We start from the raw sequence: 26,469 nt of genomic DNA on the forward strand, positions 1-26,469 counted from the left end.
CAGTGTTGAGATTTTTAGAAAAAGACATTCAAAGCTATCTGATTTTTAATGTGTGTGATTAGCTGCAACCAAAATTACAGTAATCGAAATGAAATTATATACAAAACAGAATAGGAGAGTTTTACGTAAGAATGGGACAAATGATACAACAAATGCCAAATTGATTTCTAATGCTGGTTCAAATAAAGTGTTTATAGGAGCTGCTTATGCTTTGATCTCAGTACTGAAAAAATGTGAAGATTTTGTTTACTAAAAAATACTTTAAAGCTATTAAAGTCTCTGTTAATGGAGGGCATGCCCATATTTGTAAATCCCTGAAAGAGTGACACGAAAATTGGGAGTTTGTTTCGTGCTGCACAGTGAGCATCATTTACAGCAATAGAGGAATCCCAAATGCTATGGAGGGTTCTTTATCTCACAGTCCCCTTTTGCTGCAAGTCTCTAGTTCTCAAATGGTGAGTCTGTTCTCCGAAAATCAATATTTGACTTGGGGCTTCTACAGTGCCAGTTTTGCAAAAGGGTTCTGGTGGCTGTGGGGTTCTATGCTTTGAGGCAGCTCACAGATTAGGGCTACTCCAAGGTATGACAATTTTGCCATTGCAGGACTGTTCCTTTTGCTGAGCAGCCATAGAACAACAGATGCTATACATTAAGCCTAGCAGGTAACTTGGAAAAACAATGACTAGCTCAGTGCCATTTTTGTATTCCTGTGAATATTTCCCCAAGCATATACTTTTTTTTGTTGGGGTTTTTTTTTTTTCCAAAATATTTACTTTGATTAATTGGTATTGCTCAGTCTTTAAAAAGTTGCTAAAAAAACTTCCAAGCAGCTGACTGTGGAGGCTTTACACTAGAAATAATACTTAAGTGTCCTTGAAGCTAAGAAGCACTGCACTTCTCTAGAGCAATTTATCCCGAGTCTTCTGTAGCATCTGATCAACTGTTTTCAGTTTTCCCTGGCTCTGCTCCACACCTTGGAGTAATTTCTGTCACCAGCTCACTCGGTGGCTTCACTCTGAACAGATTTCCTGCTAGCTAAGTTCCAGATTTTTCCCATGTCTCTTGGGCATTCTGGGTTTCTCAGTGGAATTAGTCTGTGCCCCCCAGATGTAATTTGCCTGATAGGAGAAAGGGTTTCTGTTCCCTGTATTCTGTATTTTATGTTTATTCACCTACTTCCCCGTTCATGCCCACTGCATGTGTGTTTCAACACATTTCATCACCTGCTTTCCTCTGGAACACTGCCAAAAGCCACCTCACCTTTACAGCCTGCAATGCAAAGGAAATGAGCTTGCACTAAGGCTGCTCCTGCCCCCAGGGAGGATGCCCTAGGTGCCTCAGCTAACCTGTCTCCCTTACCTCCAGCTCTAGTGAAGGCTTTGCTGCCACTTCTCTTGCCCCCTCTGAAAGGACTGAAGGGGAGAGGCACAGAGACCTCCATGGAGATACCCACCTGATTTTTTTCCAGTGCTGCAGACCACAGGGATGGATGGTGCTTTAGAGCCACCAAAACCAGCACTAGCTTGGGCTTCAGTGAGCTTTGCTGGGCAGGCAGGATGCCAGCCCAGGGTGGCAATGCAAGGCATGGAAATGCTGGCAGGTTTGGGCTGAAAATGCTATCCCAAAGGTCAGGGATTTGGTCTTACCTTTCCTCCAAGCATTTTGTGTCCTTCAGCATGTCAGTTCAGGCCAGGCTTAAAAATACTTGTGCTGGGACATACACATAAGTACCTAGCTGGAGTATCTACCTGCACTGTACCAAGCTCCCTGTGACTGAGTAATCCAAATAATCGTGTGACTGACCACTCCTTTCTATGTCTAAATGCTGTTATGGATGACAGGTGTTTGAAATACCTGGAAAGCTCTGCTTTGTGCAGTATTGCTCCAGGATAAATGCATTATTGTTTGGGGGGTTCTCAGTCTCTGTGTCCTTTAGGCTCTAACAGTGACAAGCAATTCAAGTATGGAGAAATACTGAAACATAAAAAAAATCTAAATCTAAATCAATATGTTATTGTCATGTAATTTGGAGGTAGGATGTTTGTTGCATGCTTTAGAACTTGACTGGGAACTTGTTTAGTAAGGTAGCTCAGCCTGGAACACAACTAACCTGTTGTATAGCTACAGACACAGCTGTGGTGATAAAGGGGTTCCACTGGGCTGGCCCCTTGGATGTAGGTGATACAGAAATCACCCTGTGCTTACAAGAACTGAGCATGTAAAAACTCCTGTAGGCCATAGGAATGAGGTTTTGAACCACTGAGGATTGATTACAGCCTGAAATGTGTATTTTTTGTAGTTTTTTTTGGTTTTGATTTTTAAGGAAGGCCAGACCCTCAAGAAGTTTGCTGTTAGATGTCACCTGTGTGTTTCTCATTATTAAAAATGAATTTACTTCTCTGCCCTGAGGTATCAAGTAACAAATATAAGGTAGTGCATAACAAACATGCATTTCAGAACACAACTTGACTGTGTAATTTCACTTGCGACGCTAGACGAGATGTTAGTCTGTCACTAAACGACGCCAGATTGCAGCCAGTGAGGATCTGACTGCTAATTTTCCTCTCCCAATAATCTGTACTATTTTGCAAAGAAGTTTTCTTTAACAAAAATTCCATTAACATTATTCTCTTCGACTCCCATTAACTAAGAAGCTTCCATTTACTTTATTAAAAAATCATTTTTCAAATAAACCTGCTCTGACGTTTTCTTGTTCTGATGATGAGAAAATCTCTGAATAATGTGAGAGGAATAAAAATGTGCTGCCCCTCTCTTCCCATAAGGAACATATTGCAGAAGATACTCACCAGCTCCACCAGAGCTGGTTTTTTGTGGGCACATTTGTGGCTTTCCTGATAGCAGAGCTGTTAGACAACTATTCTGTCTGACTTGGAGTGGCTCTCTGACATGTCCCATTTGATAACGGATGCGACTGCACAGCCAGCTAAAAATGTTCAGTGCCAGGTCCTCTGACCATGTAAAAAGCCCCAGCTCCATTAACTTCACTGGAGATGTGTCTGTTTCCACCAGCTGGCACAGTGTGAGATGCAGTCCGTGGAGGGAAGAAGATATGAAATGCTGGAGAGGCAGCCACTGACAAATAGATTATATTTGACAACAAAAGAGGAGCAGAATGAAATCTCCATTATTTTTGCAATGCTGCTATTAAATGCTGTTCCACTAACTAATGCCACAAATCTTGTTTTCCCTCCCCCAAGCAGCAGGCTTGTGCCGGCACGGATCACAATTTGTAATGTGCTAACAATTTCTAAGGAAAGTCTTAAGGTGACTCTCAGGTGTTTGCAAGTTGCAACAAAAAAAATTACACCAAAGATCCGCAAGTGTTCATCCTGGATGTTAAAAAGTCAAAATGCTGTTGATGATGGTAACAAAACAGCTTGTAGCCAAATTCCTGGGAAGCCTGTGCACCTGCTGGAGAGAGTTTGATAGGCTTCTGTGCTGTGGCCACACCATGTTCTAGTTCAAGATAATAAAGCCCTGGGGTGCCCCACAGATAGAGCAATTCATGCCAGTGATTTCCAGCTGCTGACTTGGTGGATGACAATACCCCTAATTCTCAGCAACAAGCCTTGTCTCGCTCTCTGAGCTCACCGATTCAGAGGAGCTGGTTTTGTTTTTTTTTTAGCCAGTGCCATTCTCTGTTTCTTCTGCCACACAGCAAAGAATTTGCTGATTAGGAAACAAGGGGTTTATTGCCTCCTCTCTGCAAATGTGATAAGGTATGACAGGGTATACGTTACCTTTCTGGCATCCTAATGAACTGCCTGTATGCTTTGGGCAGTCCAAGCTGCCCCCTCACTGCAGTGGAAGGGGATGGTGAGGCAGGAGCATCTGTGGCTACAGTCAGCTGGATGTCATTACAGCTTCAAGCAGAGGAGGAATCTCAACCTGCCTGACCTTGTTCCTACCTAGAGACCCATGGGATGCATTCTGTCCTCTCCTTTACCTGATATGGGTCAGATTTATGAAGAATTAGTATTTCTGAAGCTTTGCAAAGGGGCAATTTCAAGGTCTCTCCAGCACTGTTTTATTAATGAAAACTAAAATGGTGGATAACTTTGCTAATTAGGAGATCTTAACAGCCTTTGACTTAATTTTCAGATCTGTTGTAAGTCATGTATGGGGGACTATGGTTTCAAACCATTATAAATTAATGAGGAGTATGTTATTAGTGACAATGAGCTCTTTGTGGTTTATGGTTTGCTGAAGAATATTTTTCAAAAGAAGACTTTGTGCTCTCAGGGCAATTTATGTTGGAATGAGAGTGTCTATAAACTGCAGGTGTCTCATTAAATTCTGCTGGTGATTAGAAGAAGCAGCCATGTGCAGAGATCTTCATCAGGGGCTCCATGATTTGTGTTGTCATGCTCAGTTTTTCCCTAATAGCTGCACATTACTTAGCATTGATGCTCAGCTGCTGTGAGCAGGACTCTGCAGAAATAGTGGGTTTCCATTCAGAAGCAAATGGCATCGAGCCAGCTATTGATTTATAGACTGGCACACACCCCTTTATAATGACTGTGAGAAATTTTGCTACTTATCTGTTACTTTTCTCTAGGAGTATGTTCAAAATAATTTTCCACTTGAAAAGTCGATGCACGCGGCATTTTATTTTTACTGGTCATTTTCATAGAGAGCTCTGCAAAGGGCTCCTTTATACAACTGCACTGGAGAGAGAGAAGGGTTTGAGAAAGTTTGTCAGTATTCCCAGTTCTGGTTAAATGGTTTGGCCTGAAGGCAAGATGGATACATGCCCATTTCTTCCCAGCATCGACATGTGTTTGAAAACAGCAACTTAGCATAATGCTTAAAAAAACCAACACTAAACACAAAAAAACCAACCCTTTTGTATCTGTGACATATACTGCTTCTTTGGGGAGAAAAGCAACAGCATTCAAGCTTCTAACATCAGTGATACATTATTTAGAGTTGTGCTGTGTCTTATGAATCTGAACAACTAGAAGATGTTTATTTTCATATTTCTCCAGAAATTATTTTACAATTCTCTGCTAGTTACATGACAGTTACTTTTTAAAATCTTTGTACTTCCAGTGCTTGGCTGGTCTCTCTTTGTCCTTAATCTTGCAATTGTGCCTGAGATAAAGGAGGAGCACTGGGGTTTTCTCAGCACTGAGGTTCTGTTTGGGAGGGAGAATCTAAGTCACATGAAAGGACACCAAATTATTGAGCTTGATTCCGATTTCTTCTAGTGTTGAGGTCTTGCAGTGGACACAGATTATACTGATATCCACTCTTGCCCCTGAAGCAGAGTCACAGGGTCCTAATATGAATGCAAATTCAGGTATTGTGTATTATCCTGGTCCTGTCCAGCACCTGGCACAATGAGGCCCTTAACTATTTAGCCTGGTAGCGACACCAAAATGTTTAAATCATGATCATACTGTCTTAGAAGTTCAGACAGAGATTAAATTTTGGAATCCAAGAATTTAGCAGAGGATTCATCCTGTTGGCAATGCAACTCTGCCATTCCTCAGTATTCATAAAACTCTTATTCTATCCTTTCCTCAGCTTCCTCAGAGCCTGAGTTGGCTTTGGCTAGGTGAGAGTGTGGAATCTGTGCTTCAGTTTAGAGTAAAAGATGCCTGCAAACAACTGGATGGAGCACTTGTTACATGGAGACCAAATACCTGCTGTTGTCTTCTTCACATGAATAATAGCCACAGTTAAAAGAAACACTTGGGTATTTTGGTAATAATAGTTTAAAAGGGCCATTATGCTTTTCCTAACTTTAAACTGTGGTTGACGTTTTTGAAAGGCTTCATGCTGGCATGAGACATGGAGACCACCTGGTCCAACCTCTTCCTCAAAGGTGGCCCAATTATACTGGATTTCTTAGGGTCTTGTCCTGTCAAGCTTGAGTATCTCCAAGAACAGAGAATCCACAACCTCTCTGGAATGCTGTTCCAGTGCTTGACCCTTTTAACAGTATAAAACTGTTTCTTGATACCGTTTTGGAATTTCCTGTGTTCCAGCTTGTGCCTGTTGCCTCTCGTCCTGCACTTCTGAGGAGAGTTTGGCTCCATCTTCTGTACATGCTCCCATTAGCTGTACACAGCAGTCACTGCTTAAGGCTAAACAAGCTGAGTCCTCTCAGCCTCTTCTCATAATAATCTTCCCTGTTCCTATGTGAGAGTGGTTATGGGGTTTGGGGGGATTTTTTTGGTATGGCTTGCTTCTTCTAATGAAAAGACACTGTCATATTCTGCTTTTAATAGCATGCACTTCATAGAACCAGAAGTGTTTGCAGAGATTCATACAAGCAACCTTTAAAAGGTCATACCTATTTATCTGGCATTGCTCCAGCTCTGCTCTGTGCTCCAGCATCATTGTAGCTTGAGAACTCACACTCAGAGCAGCTAGTTTAAATATTTATAGCTATGTACTTGCATGCTTCAGCTACCAGACTTTTATCCAAATGCCCAGGCAGGTGTGTGTGCCTGCATTTAAATCCCTGTTTCTTACAGAGATGGCATCTGAGCTGGCTGACAGCTTTGTGAACTCCTGGACTATAAATTAGACACAGCCTTGCTGTGCTTTGCTGTCTACAATATGAAAGGATGGAGCTCAACACTTTCCATAAAGACTGCCTTGTACTCATTATTCAGACAATGCTTATCTGTTTCCCACATGGTAAAGCAGAGAGTATTAAATTCACCCCTACAATCTTTTTGCAGCAGCCTACATTATGAGAGTAGGTCTTTCTCAGAAAAGTTTATGTCAAAATCCTGGAGCTGTGGGATGGGGTGAAATCAATAGGTTAGGAACCTCCATCGTGCCACATTTTTTTGTGTGTTCGTTCAATGCCCTTCTTGGCATGAGTGTGGTGTTCCTCTGAGGTGCCAATCTCAGTACAGGAAAAGCTATTTTGCAGCCAGAAGAGCAGGATGGAGGGTGGTGGGGTGAGGTTCCACCATTGTGCTGGGTCTGGGAAGGGCCCCAGCTGTGAAAGAGACTTTCCTGGAGGAGACACTTCAGAAACTGAGAATGGTACTAGAGATTCATCCTCCAGCACCCTATGAATGACCATTAGAGAAGTAGCTTTTATTTCCCACCGAGTCTGCAGCCAAGGACTGGGAGAGTGAACACTTGTAACACATTGCCTAATGATCAGAATTATTGGAGGAGAGGAGCTGAGCTGCAGCCTTCGACCAACAGGTCAGCCTGACCTATCTGCTCGTTGTCCAGGTGCAGGGGAGAGGAACTCTCCTGAGCTGAGCTCTCTCTCTGCTCTGCCATAGAGCCACAAGCAGATGCCTGAGGTGAGAGCAGAGTCCAGTCTCATTGCAAGCATTCCAGGCCTCATTGCTGAGCCAGCATGTATGGAGGGATAGCAACTGCCTGTGCCGTGGTCCTTGAGGAGAATCCCTGGATCACATCCCAGGGGGTGCAGTCATGTGTTGCCCTTTCCACAGAGAAAAGAAAAAGGAGCTGAGCTATGTTAAACATCTCTATTCTCACACTTATTAAATGAGATTATTGCTGATACTACTCCTGCCTCTGCCCATTTAAAATGCAAGGAGCCTCTGCTCTCCTGATGACATGAATCAAGAGCACACACTAAAATGGCAAGTGAATTATGCTGGTGTAAATCCAACTTGAGCCTTAAAACATGCTAGTATCACATGTGAGTTCATATTCAAGGGAAAATGAATACATGATGAATGAGGTGGGACTGAAGATCTGTCCCTGCAGAGTCCATTTGCAGGCTTTTCAGTAGTGCTTATCACTGTCCTGTCTGGCTCTTGGCTTTGTTTCTTGACTTTTGAATGATACCTAGTGAAATGGCAATGGAAATTCATGCAGTACACTTGCATTATCTAAGGCCTCTTCAGAGATATTGCTTTGGCTAATATAATACTGTTTATCCGATATTTTCTAAGAGTTGGAGACTAGAACCTGATCCAAAAAATGTAACTCTTTAATCACTTAAGAAAGCTCAGTGGGTAAAAACACAGAATATGCTGCGTGATGCTCTTTTATGTTGCTATTTACTCTTGCATTTTACCAGATTATATAGAATATAATAGGAAAAATCAAACCTCAGGCCCTTGTGGACTACCCACTGAGTATTTGTTACGTGAAGCTGCAGTTCAGCAAACTGATGCATGAGTACTCATGTGTGCACACACTGCCTTCTCTCCACAAACAATAGAATACGATGACTAAAAGAAAGACCATGGATATAAGTTTGCAAGGATTGGTTTGTGCTCCTCTATGCTCTGGTCCAGATGCACAGTTTTGCCAAGAGTCAGTTGCAGTCTGAATCCATGTGAATGCATATCTGAACATAGGTTTGGCACAGCACTTACTCATGCATACATAATCTAAAATCAGATAGGCTAATACTGGTATCATTACATTAAAAGAGAAATTCTGAACACTGGAGTAATTACTCGGGTATTTATTTAGTTATTGTTAGACACTGGAGTCCATTAAATGGGCCCTGGTTCATGTAATAAATATTTAGCCACAGGTAACTCTCTGCAAGATTAGAATGGTGCTTAATAACCCTTGAACAAGAGAAAAAATTAAATTTTCATTTTCCCAGCTATTCACTTTCTTGGGATAATGGAAAGAATCAATTTCCTAAAGACAAAGATACAACATGAAATGTCTGACAGAAACAGGAAAGAGGTAATTGGCATATCTGTGAAATTTGGAGTAGCAAACATACTCTGCTTTTTAAATTTTCTTTGAATGAGAACAAAGCAGAGGGCCTTGAATTATGCAAATACAGACAGATATTAATTAATAAATGTACATGGGATATTGGTTGAAACATCTATTTTTTTTCAGCTGCTTGCATTTAACCAGAGAACCTCCTCTTCAGAAATAAAAACCGACCTCTGTTCTTTCCTGCAGCTTTGCATGTCGTACCTTTAAGAGAATGAACCCACCCTGAACTCCACGCAATTTGTTCTTTCCCTGCTGTAGCAAGAATCTTGGAGAGATTATAACCAATTTAAGCAGGATGGGGGATTCTGTTTCTAACTAGCTAGAAGCAAACCGCTAAGGAACCAGCCAGGGAAAATGAGAGGTATTCACAATAGTCTCCAGCTTGGATTACATGTATCTTGAAAGAACGAGCAGCAGATGCTTGTGGAAGTGATTATGTGCTGGATCATATGCACATCCTTCTGGCTGCCAACATCACTTAGGCACATTTTGTAGTGTAGGAAAAAGCCCCTCCAGTTAACAGGAAAAGGAGCTCAAAGTATAATGCAGAAGGCACCAAGAATCACGGTGTTTAAAGGAGCTTGGTGATCACTCTGCTGCTTCGGGGCCCATGCCTGCAGGATCGAAACTTTAAGCAAAGCACAGGATTATGGATTGTAGCCTTTCAGGGTTTTCAGCATTTTGCCATACTTTAATTTACAGACATAATAGCACTTCTAGTGAGAAAAGCACTCTTCTCTATTTTTTTGGCCAACATAGACTGTTACTAATTAAGGCAGGTTTTTTGCATTTATGTAAGTAGTAGTTCTAAAAGCCTTTGCTACGTTATTTTATTCTGACTTCAGGCTGCAGATGTCATTATACAGCTTTGCAGTCTACTTACAGATCCTTAGACACATACAGCAAATGGCTTTGGAGATGCCTCCCAAATCCTCTGCACTACTGCTCTTTTTTTATTTTAAAGAACTACAACAGAAGAGTTTGGGATTTTTTTTCCCCAATCAATTTATTGATGATCTCTGATTTTCAGTACAGGATCTCTTACTAGCTTTGGTTCTGAGTTCAGTTGTCCTGGATGAAAAGTAATTCTTTCCCTCTCTACATGTTACTGCCTTTTTTTTCCTTTAGTACTGAAAGCCCAGTAGCCTTTCCTCTGATTTCACTGAGGATCCAGGAAAGTGGCAGTGACTGAGGCTTCTGCAGAGTGACTCTGCTTATTGCTTGGACTCAGTGCAGGTGAGTCCCAGAGGGATTTAATTTTTCATCTGTCCTAGGCTTCCAAGAGCATCTGCCAAGATGGTTAATCTGATTGTATGTTTCCACTGATGCTGGTTATGGGTTTATTTTATAGTTGGTTGTCCAGATGTGTAAACTGATATTACAACCACAAAGCTCCCATGTTACAGCATGATACACAGTCTCAAATATATGTTTTCATCTCAAGTGCTGTCTTCAGCAATGTATCTGAATGCTCCCAGTGAAGGGGTGTCCAGGATTCACACTAGGGAGTATTAGACTCCATAAGAAAAACTCTGGCTAGAGCAATGACCTGCTGTTCTGGGTTAGTTACCATTAAGTCAACCCCAAAACACAAGGGGGGGCACATAAATCCTTCGGGGCAAGGTTTTTTGTGCTGTTTTACATCACCCTAGTACAGGGCTATTGCTTGCAGATGTTTTGCAGAGCATAAAATGATAATTGGAGAAAATTAAGAAGCAGTTGCTTGGTGAAAATCTAGAGCAAAGGGTTGAATTTATCTTTCCTAAAGATAATGAAGTAGACCTCCAACTGGACTCACCTCTTTTAATATGTGGGAACAGACAGTGTATTTGGATTACTGCAGAGTTGATTCACATGCTGCTAACTGAGATTCAAAGAAGGAATAAACAATGACTTAATGCTATTCCTGTTTCACAGAGAGCAATAAATACGGAGAGAAAGTTGCTGAGTAAGGCACTACTGCAGCAAGTGGTAGAAATGAATCAAGAGGTAATGCCACTTTTATAGGGCAAAAAGGATTTGGGAGCAGACTGACCGAGCAAAGAGATGGGGCTAAGATGAATTGAATGGAAACAGACATCTTAGATTAAAGTGGCCATTCCTAGTGCAACCAAATGCTATTAGTGAACCTATATAAGTTGTTTTTTATATGGAGTGGATGAACAGTGCGAAGAATCTTATGCAGTCTGTGAGTTCATAAAGCCACAGTGAACTAGCTACCAAAGAGGGCTGCCAGTAGGAATGTGCTTTGGAGACATCTAAGAGAGAGAGTAACCAAGCAGAAAGCACTGCAGCCCAATTTAACATCATGGTCAGTATGCAGAAATGAAGTGGTATCAAAGGTGCCTTTGAAGACTGTATGTGGATCTTCACTTTTCTGGACCTGAGCACTGGGGCTAGGTGAAAAGGTGTCTGCAAAAGATTTTGAGCTTTCATAAATTATCTCTTCTGAATCAGGATAAAATCTAAGTATCAGAAAATGCTGAAGGTACTAGCAAGATTCACTGCAGAGACCAGACAAAATACTGGTTTTCAAATTGTGTTTCATTTCAATCTTTTTGCTTTGCAAACTTTTTCAGTATGAATTAACTAAAATTGAGAAATTAACTTGCAGTTTTTTCCAGATAGAAAGTGACGAAACTGAGTACATTAGACTTTTTCAAAATTGACTTAAAAGCATTTTAACTTGAGAGTTTTGGTGTTTTACAAAAATACGCTTGTAGTGGATTATATCATTTTGGACAACTTTTCATTTTCTGAGCACAGCCCAGGAATGCTTCACTGCAGAATTTCCCAGCTCCCACTTCTGGCTGTTGTATTGCAGCAAGCAAGCACCAGCAGCCTGGGTTCAACAGCACACAGAAGTCTCTCAACACTCATCTGGCCTGGCCATGCCCTCCGAAGCACAGACCAGCTGGGCATCTCTTCAAGCCAGGACTATTTTTGGTGGGCAGTGCTGCCAAGGCAGGATGAAAATGGCTTTGTTGGAAGGGAGCACTAGGCCTGGTTCTTCTTTTCAAACACCTGTATAGATTTTTCCATCATAAAGAAATATTTCCACCAAAAAACACGGCTGTAAAACCATACAGGCTTAAATAATTGCAGTTTGCACTTTATTCCTTAAGGTAAATGGCAATTAAACCAGTGTCTTGATTTCCTTTTCTTTCTGTCCCAGGGAGATAAAGGCACATCTGCTGTTTTATTCCTGTTTTGGTCATTGGTACTTGTGCTAAATAAACTGTAATATTTTGTTTGCTTCACTGGCAGTATTTTTTCTCTCCCGTTTCCCATGATTTAGTGACTTTACAAGGTACATGAGGGGCAGTGAAAAATCAAGCCCTGTGTTCACACAGCTTGTCAGATTCTCCTTGTCTTTCCACTCACCGGTGAAGGTGTGTACCAAAGCCAGCCAGAGCTGGCTGCATCAGTGATATGCAATCTCACAGCCCAGCCAAATACAAATAACCCATTTGTGTCACTCCTGAGAGGCTTCTGAGGATTATTCTCTGCATCCTGAAAAGAAGTGAAACCTAATGTCCTGGGAAAGTGTTGTGTGGGGGAAGGAGGTCCCTGCCAGGTGGAGGTGGCTGCAGCCAGGCCCTGAGGGGGTTGGAGAAATATGTCAAAGGCAGCTTCTCGTCCTCAATCCTGCCGAGGAGAAGAACCTTCTGAGCAGAGTGACATTCCACCAGCGTTTGGCTGCTGCCAGTTTTCATTTCACTGTGTTTTTTTCCACCTGTTTTAAAAGTGAAACATCCCATCCAACAGAAATTTATCTTATTTGAAATGCAAATCCGAAAATGGGAAGGGGAGCCCTGCCATGGTGTATAGCACTGCTGCAAAGCACAGAGCATCTGCATGATGCTTGCTTTTCCCAGAAGGTACCCTCCAGGCTTGGGAAGGAGGAAACAATGGGACCATGGAAACAGGAGAGTGATGATGTATAAGACCTTCAGGTTCTCCAGCATCATTTGGGATATATACTGAGTCACTCCTGACCTAGCAAGGATCAGTGCCATCGGCAGGGAGGTTGTATGGGGGACACACATGGACCCTGATCACACCAACAGGCTCTGTAGAATCATTTGCACAGTTGGAGATCTCTGTGCCTTCCATCCCTTCCTAGGGGACCCCATGGATGTGCATACATAAGGTAAAGGAGAGTTATGTATCCTTGTGTCTCAGAAGGGGGGATTTTGTTGTGAGGAGTCACAAGAGCACAAACATAAACTGGTAATAACATAAGCACAGGACTTGGAGATAAAAGGTTACCTCAAGGCATCATTGACTTAACTGCAAGTACATCATTCCTGACAGGCACTCAGTCTGCCTGTAGCTAAAAATCACAACTTGTGAAGTCCAAAGTTTTCCCAGATGATCTGTGCCATATTTCTTACCATCAGAAAGCCTGTAACAGATGTCTAACCTGATTTTTTCCTTGCTACAATTTAAGCTCATTGCTGGTCATACCCCAAGGAAATCTGGACAGGGCAATTCTCTCCTATTCTCATTTTATGAGCCTCTTTCTGTTTGTGAAGAGAGTTACTGTGTTTATCTTCAGCCACTTTTTCCTTAGAATAAATCCTGCTTTATTCAATCATACATCATAAATCATGTTTTCACAAAGGGGGTCATGTCTTTTACTTCTTTTTTCTATTTCTCCCTCATCTCCTTGTTTTCTCTTTACCCAATACGTTATCTATCCCCAGCCCTTTACCATAATCTGATTATATCCTGAATTATTTTCTCTATCAATTTAATAACTTTGTAACAGGGTTAATTCTGAAATTTGTGTTTCTTCTTATTCTGCTTTGCCTTCCTGCATCTCTTTGCAAAGGATGATCCTAAAGTATTGAAACATTGTCTGCCTCCCTGGTTAGAGGAGATGCATGGACACAAATTTACCAGTCAGGAGCATCTAAGCAGTAGCTTTGGCTCAGCAGCAGTTTGTCCAGCCCCAGGCAAGGCAGCCAACCTTGCTCTTGCTATGAGCTTCTTGAGGGCTTGTGTGATTTTAAAAAATATGGTAGTTTATTGTAAGAAATATAGATTAAATCTAGTCATAGTCTGAAAATTTGAGCTAGTTTTTAAGGGTCAAGGCCTCCTAAGCAGCTCCCATTTTTCTGGTCACAGGCACCCTTTAATATCAGTTTAAAGTATCTCTCCAGAAATGGGAAGTTTATGTATAAATGGTGCTCACAGCTTCACGGCTGTCATAAGGCTGAGGGATATAAAGATGAAACAGATTAAGTGTTGTTACATGTCTCACATCCACAAACCAGCACTGCCAGTCTTATCATTGAGGAGTCCTTCGAAGCTGGGAGCTGTCATAGGCTGCTGGGGTTTCTGTTTGTGCGGGATTCAAGGTTCTCATGCCAAAACCAGCTCATGGATCTATTGCTCCATTCTAGGCCTAAGCACATGCAATGTCTTCTGAACCTGTGTGTTAAATTTTCCAGCCACAGCTATGCACATTTGAAAGGCAGTTAATGATTTTAAGTGAATCTATGGGTCTTTATTTATGTAACTGATTGCACGAGAATGATTTAATACAAAAAAATCTTACTTTTGTTCATTGCAAAAATACTGTGGAAGAAAACTCTGGGTCTGGATATTGTTCTGTTCAGTGCAAAGGACAGATTGTTGACATTCCTGGGTAATTCTGCTCTCTGGCAGAGGAGTGCTTCTTATCAAGTGCTCTGATGTACAAGTGCCTGAGGCCTTGTTCACATGGGAAAACTCAGTGGCATTATTCATACCTCTCCACTGCAGAATATGAGTACCCACATGGGAACTCAGCAAGAGTATAATTATTTTGCTCTAGAAAAGCCCAAAGTACCTTTACATAATTTCTCCCCAGAAAGTTACTTACGGCACAGGTAATGCAATGCCCCAGAGAAAATACATTTGGGGACATCAGAAAGGACTGTTTTGTACAAAAGTAACTCTTTGCTTGTGTGACAGCACATTTCCCTATTTGAGAACCTTTTTTTTTTTTTTTTCCACACAGAGCATTCTGTCCCTACTTTAAAAACCTTATTCTACAGAGAAATTAAAACAAACACCATGCATGGACTTATCCACACCTACCCACCCACCCACTCTTTTAATTACTGATAGCAGTTTTGCTGCACTTACACTTTTCTTATGTAAATGCATCCTCTCTCTGAGCACTGCACTCAGACAGATGCTATCTGAGCAGTGACTACAGCTCTCCTAAGTAAGTGAACGATGTGCTGAATGCTGATGGAGAGGGATAGGGCTAGCTCAGGAAAATAAGCAAGAACAGAATCCAGGTAATGCAAAACATTTTCACACTTGATGGGATATTAACGGGATGTGCTGCACCTGCAGCCATGAATTTCATTTGCATAGCAGAAAAGCCATCTCTGTGCTCTAAATGTGCGATGGGTAGGAGGAGAGACAGAGACTGCCTCAGATAGTGTCCCTTAGCACCAGTTGGGATGTGGCCTTTGCTCTTCTGTCTTTTGTGCCTACTCTGCTCTTTGCAGTTCTTGCTGAGTGACCCGAAGCAGGTGGTATAACTCAGAGAGAGATTTCAGAGTCCTCTGGTACCCAGCGGTGTCTGCGTGCCCTGGCTCCGCACACTCCTGCACAGCCTTCTGCAGCTGCAGCTGCAGGGGGAGGGAAATCAACGCTCCCCTGAGATTTGGTGAAAACCAGCGACGGAATATTTTGTCACAAATTACCTGAGGAAAGGGAAAAAGCAGATTGTTGTCTTTCAGAAGATGCAACTAATGCCCTGCTGCTTCACTGGGACTGTAGCAAAATGTCATCTGAATCCAAAATGCCTCTAGCCATACAAAGAGGAAGGCACAGAAAAGGAGTATCCACAGAGGCTGTGCTCAAGCTGAGGAATGCCTCTTCTTCTCAGGCTGCTCCTGCACTTCACAAGTCCTATGAGGAGGGGCTGAAGGAGCTGGGATTGTTTAGCCTGGAGAAAAGGAGGCTGAGGGAGGACCTTACTGCTCTCTACAACTACCTGAAATGAGGCTTTAGTGAGGTGGGTGCTGGTCTCTTCTCCCAAGTAATATGACAAAGGGAAATGGTCTCAAGTTGTGCCAGGGAGGGTTGAGATTGGATATTAGGAAAAACAATCATCAAAATGGTTGTTGAGCATTGGAACAGGCTGCACAGGGAAGTGGATGAGCTGCCATCCCTGGAGATATTTAGAAGACATGTAGATGTGGCACTTAGGGACATGGTTTAGTGGCAAACTTGGCAGTGCTGGGTTAACAGTTGGACTTGATGGTCTTAAAGGTCTTTTCCAATCAAAAAGATTCTATGATTCTGCATAACAAGTGGTGAGCTCGAGGGGGTTGGAGAAATAGGCAAAAGACTGACTAGCTAGACTCCTCCAGCCTCTCTGCTGCACTAGTGCCTCCTGCCAGCATAAGCTGCGTGAGCACCTCATCCCACGGCCAAGAACACCCCTTTCCACTATACTACATCTGCAGAGTGGAGAATCACAGCCACTGCTTACATGTGGACAGCCCTGACTTTCACAGAACCATAGAATCATTGGAAAAATCCTCTAAGATCATCAAGTCCAACTGTTAACCCAGCACTGCCAAGTCTGTCACAAAACTATGTCCCTAAATGCCCCATCCAAAAGTTTTCTGAACAGTTCCAGGGATGGTGATTCCACCACTTCCCTTGGCATCCTTTTCCAATGCCTGATCACTTTTTCAGGAAAGGACGTTTTCCTAATATCGAAACTAAACCTCCCCCAGTACAACTTGGGGCCATATCCTCTTGTCCTGTCACTTCTTACCTGGGAGAAGAGACCAACCCCCACCCCACCTGCTTTCAGATGGTTGTAGAGAGTGATAAGGTTCCCCCCAAGTCTCCTTTTCTCCAGACTAAACACCCCCAGCTCCCTCAGACGCTCCCCATAAGTCTTGTGCTCTAGACTCTTCACCAGCTATGTTGTCCTTCTCTTGACTCTCTCCGGCACCTCAATGTCTTCCTTGTAGTGAGGTGCCCAAAAATGAGCACAGGATTTGAGGTGAACTCAACGATGCAACTTTACCATCAATGAAGAGAGTAATGCTAATCCCCTGCCTCTACTTAGTTTGCTATCCTATCTGAGGCATTGGGCTAACAGCTACACATAAACATAGCAAATAAGCACTAGTGAATATAAAGATCCATTTGTATGCCCCAAGATAAGGTTTCTGAGCAGGACTGACACTTATGTGGCCACGTTTAAAAACGTGACTGTCTTCACCTCACAGCCTCCTAGTACATACCACACATTTTATACTCAATGTGTTTTTAAAAGGAATGGATGCATAAAACAGCTGTGTCTACTCACTTGCAAGTTGTTATTGGCTCTCTGTGCTCCACATTTTCTGATTTTCTGATTGCATTTTGAAAAGCAATCAAAAAAATTACAATCTTCATCTCCTGTGCAGTTCTGTTCGAGGATGTCCCTCATTTTGGGTTCAAAAAAGGCCATATCCACATCAATGGCCACCACCTGTGGATCAAAACAACCCATCAGATCTGGCATGGCACAGCCTGAGGGACAGGGCTGAGCAGGCATTCTTTCAGCTTGCTTTTGGAAATGCTGTGTGAAGAGCATCTGCCAGTGGAGAACTGGGATCACAATGAAAGGGCTTTATTTTGCTTACCTGAGCCACACTAGCCTTATAAACACCACTTTTTAAACAAAACCAGCCAGTGCTTATGACAAGGGGAAAGGCAAAATTATTTGTGCGTCCCTGGGGTCAATTGGATTGATTTGCCTTAAACTGGAACTATCCAACCTGAAGACTGATTTACTTGCTGTTGTAGCATACGCATATGGCACTTCAACCTTTTAATTATATGATGGTGCACAATTATCCATGGGCCAGACAGTATCATTTCACAACCCATCATTCAGACTAAACCCCTGACTTTGCCACTGTGAAGAGGAGCAGTGGGATGCACAGGGTTAGCTGCACCTGGTACAGCTCCTGCAAACCCACCCTTGCATTCAGTGGGCTTGAGTCTGTTCAGCTATAGAAAGAGATCCCTGAGGTTGCTGAAAGGTGGGTCTGGCTTTGCCCAATCCAGTTTGCTATGGTTTGAAGCATTTATTTTTGCCCAGTTCTTGTTCTGGTTGTCCAGAAATATGTTCCCTAACAGAGTCCAGTCAGCACTTGGTCACAGCAGAAAAAAACCATGACTGAAAGGATCAATCACTTTTCTCACCCTGACACAAAGTTTACAAAGCAGTGTGTACGCAGCACAAAGGGGTCTGTGGAGCTGCTGCCTGTGCTAGGGATGAGACCACTCTGGGAGCAAAGGACACAGTCACAGTTTCTGCGTTCTTCTTCCAGAATCTGAACTGCGTGACTGGAACAGCAACTGGATCAACCCCAGGAACTAAAGATGTCTGGTTTTTAGAAGGCCAAATAAACCTTCCACAGGCAAAACAAAGAACATTGTCTAATCTTCATTCTATTTTACTCCTTTTTCCCCAGGGAAAAATCTTAAATAAATGAGGCATAGCTTAAAAACACAATCATTTTTAAGCTTTTTGGAGAGCTTTATAATGATGATGTAGCCTGAGGAATTTCACACTTTTGGACAGGCAAATCTTTTTCCTTTCTGCTTTACTTCCTTAAGCTTTCTGCAGATTTGCTGTTCAGTTCTTTGGAGAAGAGACAGTGAAAGCAGTGCAGGGTTTCCCCAGTCCTAGGGTCACTGCATCAGCTCCCAGGTGGGGCCTTTGCCAGCACTAAGCACATTTGCTAATCTGATCCATTGCTCTGCTAGGAATACCAGCCCTGGTTCCCTAACATGCAGCAGCTGAATGGTTCAGTGGCTTCACTGAAGTTCATCTATTACAAAAACGTGTGGGCATCCAGCCAGACCTGTGAAGACAGATCCGGGTGATGCTCTACCTATAGACCACTACATTTTGATGGGGTTTGTTATGATTGTAATTGATGATGAAGGTACATCAGGAAACTCATGGAGGATGCAGGTTGGCTGCTGACCTGATTTTAAGTCATTTTTAAAGTGTTGTAATCTTTCCAGTTCTCTCTGAGGTGCTGGTAAAAAAGGAAGCTCTCCCAGAGCACTGTGCATTCACCCAAACCTCCTTCCAGCTCTGCACCTTTAAATTTTCCCAGATGATCTACCAGGCAGTGATCTCTGCTTACTGCAGGAGAACAAGTGAAGGTTGTAGTGAGGGCTGGAGGCTTATCCTCACCAGTTGAAAATAATCCTGAAATAAAACTATTGCCTTCCAGACACATTTCTTTGGGCATTATAAGTCTCATTTCTTGAATAAGGAATAGTTATACTATTACAGGCTTTATTATTATTCTATACAGAGCATGAGAAACAAGCAAGTGAATAAACTGCTTAAAACAAACATATGGAACAAAAAACAGGCTACTTTGCTGTGTTCCCATTCTGGAACTGTTTGGTACCACTAACTAGAATTTCTGCTTCTCACTCAGCTTCTTTTTTCACTGATTAGCAGCTCTCTCTGTCCCGTCTCCCATCCCCCTTCCATCCCTGCCCCACCTCAGCTTTCTGTCTGTATCTCCTATCTCCAAGGCCGGTGAGGTGATAACGGGTGATACCCGAGCTGTAAGTAAGGTACAACTGGGAAAGCCATGTGTGAGCAGCAACTCACTTTTTTTTAAATTAATTCTCCTAGAAAATACTGAATTAGAGTATTTTCCTCTATCAGAAGACGATTACTTGTCTCTTTGGACCCCATAAGTCACTGGAAGATCCCGGAGAAATAAGCCTCACCAGAAGGACTAGTAAGGGAAGACACATCCAGTATTCTTTCTCTTTTCCTAAATGAAATCTCTTTTCCTGTAAGTAGGTTGTAAAACAGATGCTCTGGTGTGTGCTCAGCCACAGGCAGCCACAGCCCTGTGTTCCTGAAAAAGATGTGCAAAGCCTGCCTTGAGGAATCCCTGCTGTGCCTTACTTTGCCTATGTTCTGGTAGGCTTGTTTTAGTTTATTGCTGTAGCTCCTCACTCATTCCCTGTTAGCTGCTGTTTTGCACCTGAATAAACAATGGGAGGGGAGAGAAGGGTGCAGGGGAAGCACTCTAATTGCTCTTAATGGCTCGTTGTTTAGGCAGTGTTTGTCTAGCACTCTGAAGATTCAAGTGTTATATTAACACTCAGTGAGTACTAAAAATAATAGTAAAGTCCCTGAAAATGCTTTATATTCACTCAGAGTGCAGAAACTCCACTGATGTCACTGTAAATTGTGAGCCTGCTTCAAACACTTACTGCACAGTGCTACCAGTCCATAGACACAATTCCAACCAAAACCAGAGGAATTGCTGTCAACAGAATGAATGGGAGATACACGCACCAATGTGGTGCTGAGCTACATCACTACTTGGAAAGTATGCATAGCTGCTCAGGTCCAAGTTACAGCTGTACAATGAAAAGTCAAAGAGTAACAGTAGCAGAGAGTTTCATGTTGCTGTGCTTGGATCATTTCCAGACCAGATAAGCTGAACACGAAACCACAAATGTGTGTGTTTGGATGTGGGCAGTTCCCCTTGCGTCAGGCCAAGGAATTCAGCCTTAGCTTTTAAATTCAGGGTTTTTTTTTTCCTTTCAGCATCACTGCCAGAAGTAGTTGCCATGACTAAAATTACAGCTTCATTTACAGCTTCTGAAATCCCCTTGCCTTCAGGAGGCATCCCTCACCACATCCAAGGGACCCTGTCAGTATGGGTACCTTTGAGAAGGTGAAACAAAACAGAAGTGAGGAAGCAGTTCTCAAAGCAAGCAGCAGGATTTAGTGCTCCAAAACGTAGCTGCACACATTACAAAGAGGAAAAGCAGTAGAGGATCTCCCCTGTTGCTTATAAATGCATTGGTTTTGCAAAAACTTGGCCAAAAGCTCTTCAAGGAAGTGTCATTTTTAAACAGCAACCTTCAGACTGGAATTTGACATAACATTGCTGTAACACCACTCCACAGACCTAACTTACCGTGAGATCGTGCCTGATAGCGAAGTTTTCTGGTTTGATGTCACACAGGTGAAGTCGGTGAGAGAAATCATTATCAAAATGCTGCACCATGTCCAGAAAGCTGAGTGCAATATCAATGATGGCTCTTACCCTGCTTCTGTGTCCAGTAAGGGAGGGACCCATAATGTCTTCCAAAGGAAAAAGAGTTTTGTGCCAGGCATGTCCAGCTGTGAGATATTCCACAGCATAAAAGTGTCCACATGAGCCAATAATTCGTAGCACATGTTTGCTGAAGTCCTGCAACAAACTGAAGTAGATATATTCTTCCTGCTGGATCAAGGACCACATGCTGGCCACCTGTGCTTTCCAACGTGGTCCCTTCTTCCTTGTCCACAGGGGCCCCATGGTATTGTTAGACAGTTCTAGCCCCAGAGCGTTTTTGACCTCCAAAGCTACCATCAGCAGAAGCTCTGTTTCTGGGATGTCCTGTGTTTCCACCTCCTCTAGCATACTGAGGTGCTGGTAGCTGGAGAAGATTTCGTTTTTGGATTTCAGTATGATGGGCTGGCCTCTCCAATCAGCCTGAATGACCTTCTTACCTCTGTCATAGTAAAGGCAGTGTTTGTACACCAGCTTCTGTGCCACACACAGGTCTTCACAGAGGTCACCAGTCAGGGCCCCGCTGCTGTAGTCAAGACACTGGAGTGAAAGAGCAGAATGTTCATAGCAGACCCATACACCCATGGACCATGTAGAAGACAGACAAATAAGCAGCAACAGCCCTATGCTTGAGAGGTTTGCTGCAGTCATGGAACTGCAAGCACACACCTTCTACAACCATTAGGTCATTCAATGTTTTTTCAGGAGTCTCTAGAGACCTATTCCTAGGGAAGTCTTGCTTCAAAACATGGATTCTTGGAATATTAAAGGACAGGCTTTTGGGGGGCAAGGAAATGGACTAGATGACCTATTACTCTGAAGTTTTTAACAGATATGAATTCAGTGAGACAAACTTTGAACACACTTGGCTGCACTATGTGAGATTATGGGCTGTCACACTTTAAGGCACAAGAGGCAACTTCCAGTGTAATGTAGGACTTCTCTGGAAGATTCAGGACAGCATAACTTAGACATTCCCACTTAAACTACAGGAAAATCAATGTGTAGCTGTATTTCTGGGACCTTCCACAGCCCTGCATGTTTCAGCCTTGCACTCAAAATGCCCTGAATGTGGCTGTGATAACCTTATCCTGCACTACAGGAAACAGAGGTTGTGCTCAGTTCCTTCTGGACTAAGAAATTTAAGATTTTTTAAATATGCAAGTGGCATATGAAATGACCTTTCAGGTTTTATATGTAATTACCAGAAGTGAAATTTTAATATTAGCTGCTGGATACTTTTTTTATATATCTCCATTCCAGGGTGAGTTTACAATGGGTCTTGGCATATATTATGAAAAACACTAAGAAGAATTGTGCTGTTGCTTTTCTTTAATTCTTTAGAAGGCAAAGTACCATTTCTCTCTAGCAGAGAATAACTGGTTGGGTAGCTAGTCTGTAGTTGAATCTGTAGCTTGAGCTCTCTACTGCTTCTGGCTTTATACACTTGAAACCAGATACAGGTTTTATACTTTGGTCTTTAAGCTTGACTACCCTCTACCCCGAGAGTGGTGTTTGTCTTGCCAGGGGAGATGTGGGAGGTTTGGAGTAGTGTCTGTTGGCTGCAGCAGCAATACCTGTAGTGTCTGCCATGTGCATAGGACTGATGTTGCAGAAAGCACAACTGCTAGAAATACAGCTCAACTAAGACAGTGCTAATGGAAGCTGTCTTTTTTTCCAGGTGCAACTACAGCAAGGGAACTGCTGCTTGATAGTCAAGTGGTCACTGCAAATTCATACAAGAGCTGTAAGGATTCCCTCATCAGTCCTTCCTTCAACCCATAACTGTTTCCATAACATCATTTCCAAAAGTGGAGGCAGTTGATATATTCCTGTGGCCATTCAGAAGCGCAGCTGTAGGGACTGCTTTGGGTGAATCAGGAGAGGGGATGATCAGAGGTCTCTGGTGAAAGGGGAATAGAATGTGGTGGTATAGAAAGCCAAACATCTGGGAAGCAGCTTGGCAGTGACAGCTGCCTGCATTGCTTTTTGGCATTTGAACCTTCATATAAACAATTTGACAGGTCCCCCTGCATGTGGAGGACTTGCAAAACCTTTCTGAGTCCCACCTCATTTGAGACTTGACATAAGGAACATCATCATAGCATACAAATAGAGTATTTTCTTAGGACAGTCTCTGAGGTGTGTATACTGGAGGAATAGGTTCTGATGCCAAGTAACATTTAGAGTCCAGCCTTAAACAACACACTGGGGAATGGGTGGAGGATTAAGTCCAAAACCCAAGAATGATGATAAATTGACTAAAACAGCTGACTGAGGGCAGTTCAGACAGGCATAAAATTTATTTATGGTCTGATGTTCTCACAGCCCAAATGAAAACATTTAATGCCAGCAAGAAGAGCCAGGTAGGCTCTCCTTCTTCTAGCATGAATGTCCTGACCCTGAGTCCATGCAGGTGTGAAACACGTACACATCTGCATCCACATCCACATCAGGATAGTCAAGCAGACTCACTGGGCTGTCTGCAGACTTCAGAGCATGCAGATCAATGTTCTTCCTTTTGAAAATCTACTCCTATGAATGTAATACCATTTTACTCTATCTTTTTAAGTAAGAAATGTCGTTTTCTTAACAGAAGTAGTTTAGCAATTCTTACCATCTGGAACTCTAAGCAGTTTTTGGAAGAAAATTACAAGCAGAAGGAATTTTGGAGGTTGTCTTTGGGTTTTAAGTATAAGCACATTTAAAACTCTCTTTTGAGAGACCACAAGCTAACTCTTTTCTGCTACAGTAAGAGAATATAGGACTTAGTCCTGTAATTGGGTTCACATGGGTGAACACTTGCCCCTTTGGACAATTTTGCTGTGGTCCATCAAGCTCACTCTTAGAGGGTCCACATGCATGGACCTCTTGCATCTAGAAGAACATATGCCCATGACCTGTAGTCAAACATGTAAATGTGCAGCTTATTTTCTTATGTTGACATCACATCGTTCTCAAGGGCATTAATGAGGAAAAGTAGTTGTGGAAAAAGCAGTCACACTTCAGATAGGAGATGAGTAATTTTGGAACCTTGTTACTGGTTAGGACTTGTCTGTTATTTTTTTCAGTTTAACCCATAAATCTTTGATTATTAACCTAGCATCTGGCAAACGGTGTCTGAATCATATTCTTCTTACAATGAACTTGCACAGTGTTTTGCAAACTGGGGTCTGTAGAAGTAAATTTGACCAAGGAGTTCATGGTATCACAGTGAAGAAACACAGATCAACCTTCCAGAAGTAACATTCTCTGCTGGTCACCAAAGCAAGCAATGATTTCAAAACGGCTTCCTCAAATAAGCAATCAAGAAGGTTGTACAATTTCCTATCAGCCTTTTAGGGACAGTCTGCACTGGTAGTTCATGTTGATGCAATTATTTGACCCTACATCCTTTCCAAAGAAGAACAGTTTTACAAGACAGCCTTCCATCCTACCGGCATAGCCTGTACTATTGTGTTGCCCAGTGTACCAGCTTGCATTTTACAGCAGTAAAACGCATTTTGGTGGACTGAAAACATTTAAGCAGGTAATAAAGATTACCCTGCCATGAAAAGATGGACTGTTTATTATTTACCAACCCAGGAACCTTTGTACTGACTGCAAACCTCACTATATAAGATTGAGTATCATCACTGCTGATAGAAAGAAGAATCAATTCCCCAAAGAAATCTTCCAGAAATGATTCTCCATACTGCCATCCCTGTCTGAATGACTGCATTTTGAGGTCTGTCGATGAGACAGTTTTAAATCTACCTAATGATCACCCTTTGAATGCCACTGAGTGCCAGATTTTTTAAACTAAAATATGGAAGTGATACTAAGCCAAAAGCCTTACAGAGGAGCAGCTGTACTACACAAAAATGCAAACACAAGCATGGTTCGGACTCGCTCAGACGTTTCTGATTAAAATTGGCTACATAATTTTTAATATCCTTAGTGCACTTATCAAGATAAGTTAAAAAAGCTGGGTTTAAATTAATGTAAAAGCTTAAATTAATGTAAACCTTGCTTAGGATTTATATAAATTTAAATAACTCACTGTACCACCATCAGTGGCCTGAGACTGATGTTCTGCCTTGTTAGCTAGTACTTCTCCTGTGTAAATGCAATACTGAGCCAGTTTTGGAAGGCATCAAAATTAATTGATTTCTCCAGAGGAAACAGAAAGTGATTGCTATGATTTAGTGTGCTCAGTGCAAATGAAGATGAGACTGGCATTAGGAAAGACTAAGAGATTCTTTTGAAAGATAAAGTTGATCCCTGCAAAATGCCCGGTGCTATTTCATCCTTCCCAGTGCAGTACACATCTGCACAGATGTACATCTTAGAAGAAGGTAATAAAACCTTCAGAAATGCCACTTGCAAGGTTATTTCCACACACTTGCTTAAAATGGCTCATGTCCTACTGAAAATATGACAGATGACTAGTAAAATAGTTTTTCTTAGAAACTGAATTTTGCTTAATAAAAGGTGTGAGACTCAAGCTATCAGGATATTTGTTTCATAGATCAATTAACTTTCTATAACTGCAAAACTTGTGCCACGCTTAGATGTATAAAGACTTATTTTGGGGCTGATGAAGATGAGCTCATTTTTTAATTATTCCACTAGAAGGATGATCCTTTTCTAACAGCATCTGGGAAAACTGCTGCTTACAAACCTTAACGACACTACTGAAGGCTCACCTACAGAGACAGATGAGTGAAGCAATCTCAGCTACTCTTTCTCTGGAAAGAGAGTCTGAAACTGCGCTATCACTCAGTGATAGAGACAACTTTCCAAGCGTGTGCCTGAAATCTGATCCCTGCCTGGGCTTTTGAAGTCATGCCTAATGCTCTCAAACTGAAGAACAGCAACAAGTCTCTGTCCATCTGTTTACTGGCGAGTGTGATGGCAAGGGCCTGGACCTCCCTGAGCTTGGCGGCTCCATGCACCTCCATACCTTGGTGCTCTTCCCAGCTATGTAAGGAGGAGGCAGGATTCATTCCTTCAGCTGCAAACCTGAGCTCAGCTGTACTTCAAGCAGACTGCTGGGGTAAAGAAACTGAAACTCACTGCACACTGTCAGGACCACAGCCTATACTTGTGCTTCCTTTATTATACAGAATTAAGGAAAATCTATGATTAGTTTTTGCTTGCTTGCAGTAATAGATTATTTAATTCCCATTAGGATTCCTCTCTTCCCACCTAACCATTGGCACTACTGATACCCTAATTAAGAAACAGAATTCAACTCAAAGCATTAACCCATGCTTCTCCTCTTCTCGAAGTGTTTCCTACACAAACCCAAATCCGTTTATTGTTTTTAAGAGAGATTTTGATGAATATTCGCAAACCCTTTCCTGAATTTTTAATAGCTGCGTCTTACACGCCAACCCTCACCAGACATAAACCAGGCGATACGACGTGCCTGGCACTTCTGAAAGACGACTTTTATACAAACACCTTTTGGGCTAAACCCAACAAACAACCCCCGGAGGAAGGTTTCTCCCCGCTTCGGAGCGTGCGGCACGCCGAGCTACCTTTCCAAAGCGCTGGGGCAGCACCCCACGGCGGGAGCCTGCGCCAGAGCTCGCCCGGGAAGGGAGGCAGGGAGGGAGGGAAGGAGGGAGGGAGG

At 42.4% G+C, this 26,469-nt stretch overlaps 1 protein-coding gene across 1 annotated transcript; it reads right to left on the bottom strand.

The window, feature by feature from the left end:
* Positions 1-15,212: 15,212 nt before the first annotated feature.
* On the bottom strand, positions 15,213-24,292 carry FAM69C (family with sequence similarity 69, member C). Its single transcript, XM_009074690.1, has 4 exons — positions 24,287-24,292; positions 20,712-21,389; positions 17,057-17,221; positions 15,213-15,428 (listed from the first exon to the last, which is right to left on the bottom strand). The coding sequence occupies exons 1-4, from the start codon at positions 24,290-24,292 to the stop codon at positions 15,213-15,215; spliced, it is 1,065 nt and encodes a 354-aa protein (XP_009072938.1).
* Positions 24,293-26,469: the final 2,177 nt, after the last annotated feature.

Source organism: Acanthisitta chloris, unplaced genomic scaffold (genome assembly GCF_000695815.1).
Source record: "Acanthisitta chloris isolate BGI_N310 unplaced genomic scaffold, ASM69581v1 scaffold1595, whole genome shotgun sequence".
In the NCBI taxonomy this organism is placed as follows: Eukaryota; Metazoa; Chordata; class Aves; order Passeriformes; family Acanthisittidae; genus Acanthisitta; species Acanthisitta chloris.

What these genes read in the sequence shown, in the direction of transcription:
- FAM69C (XM_009074690.1), bottom strand. An exon ending in CTATCAGGCACGATCTCACG is followed by an intron (nt 17,222 to 20,711) that starts GTAAGTTAGGTC and finishes TTTGATCCACAG; the next exon opens with GTGGTGGCCATTGATGTGGA. An exon ending in GAGCCAATAACAACTTGCAA is followed by an intron (nt 15,429 to 17,056) that starts GTGAGTAGACAC and finishes CCCTTTCCTCAG; the next exon opens with GTAATTTGTGACAAAATATT.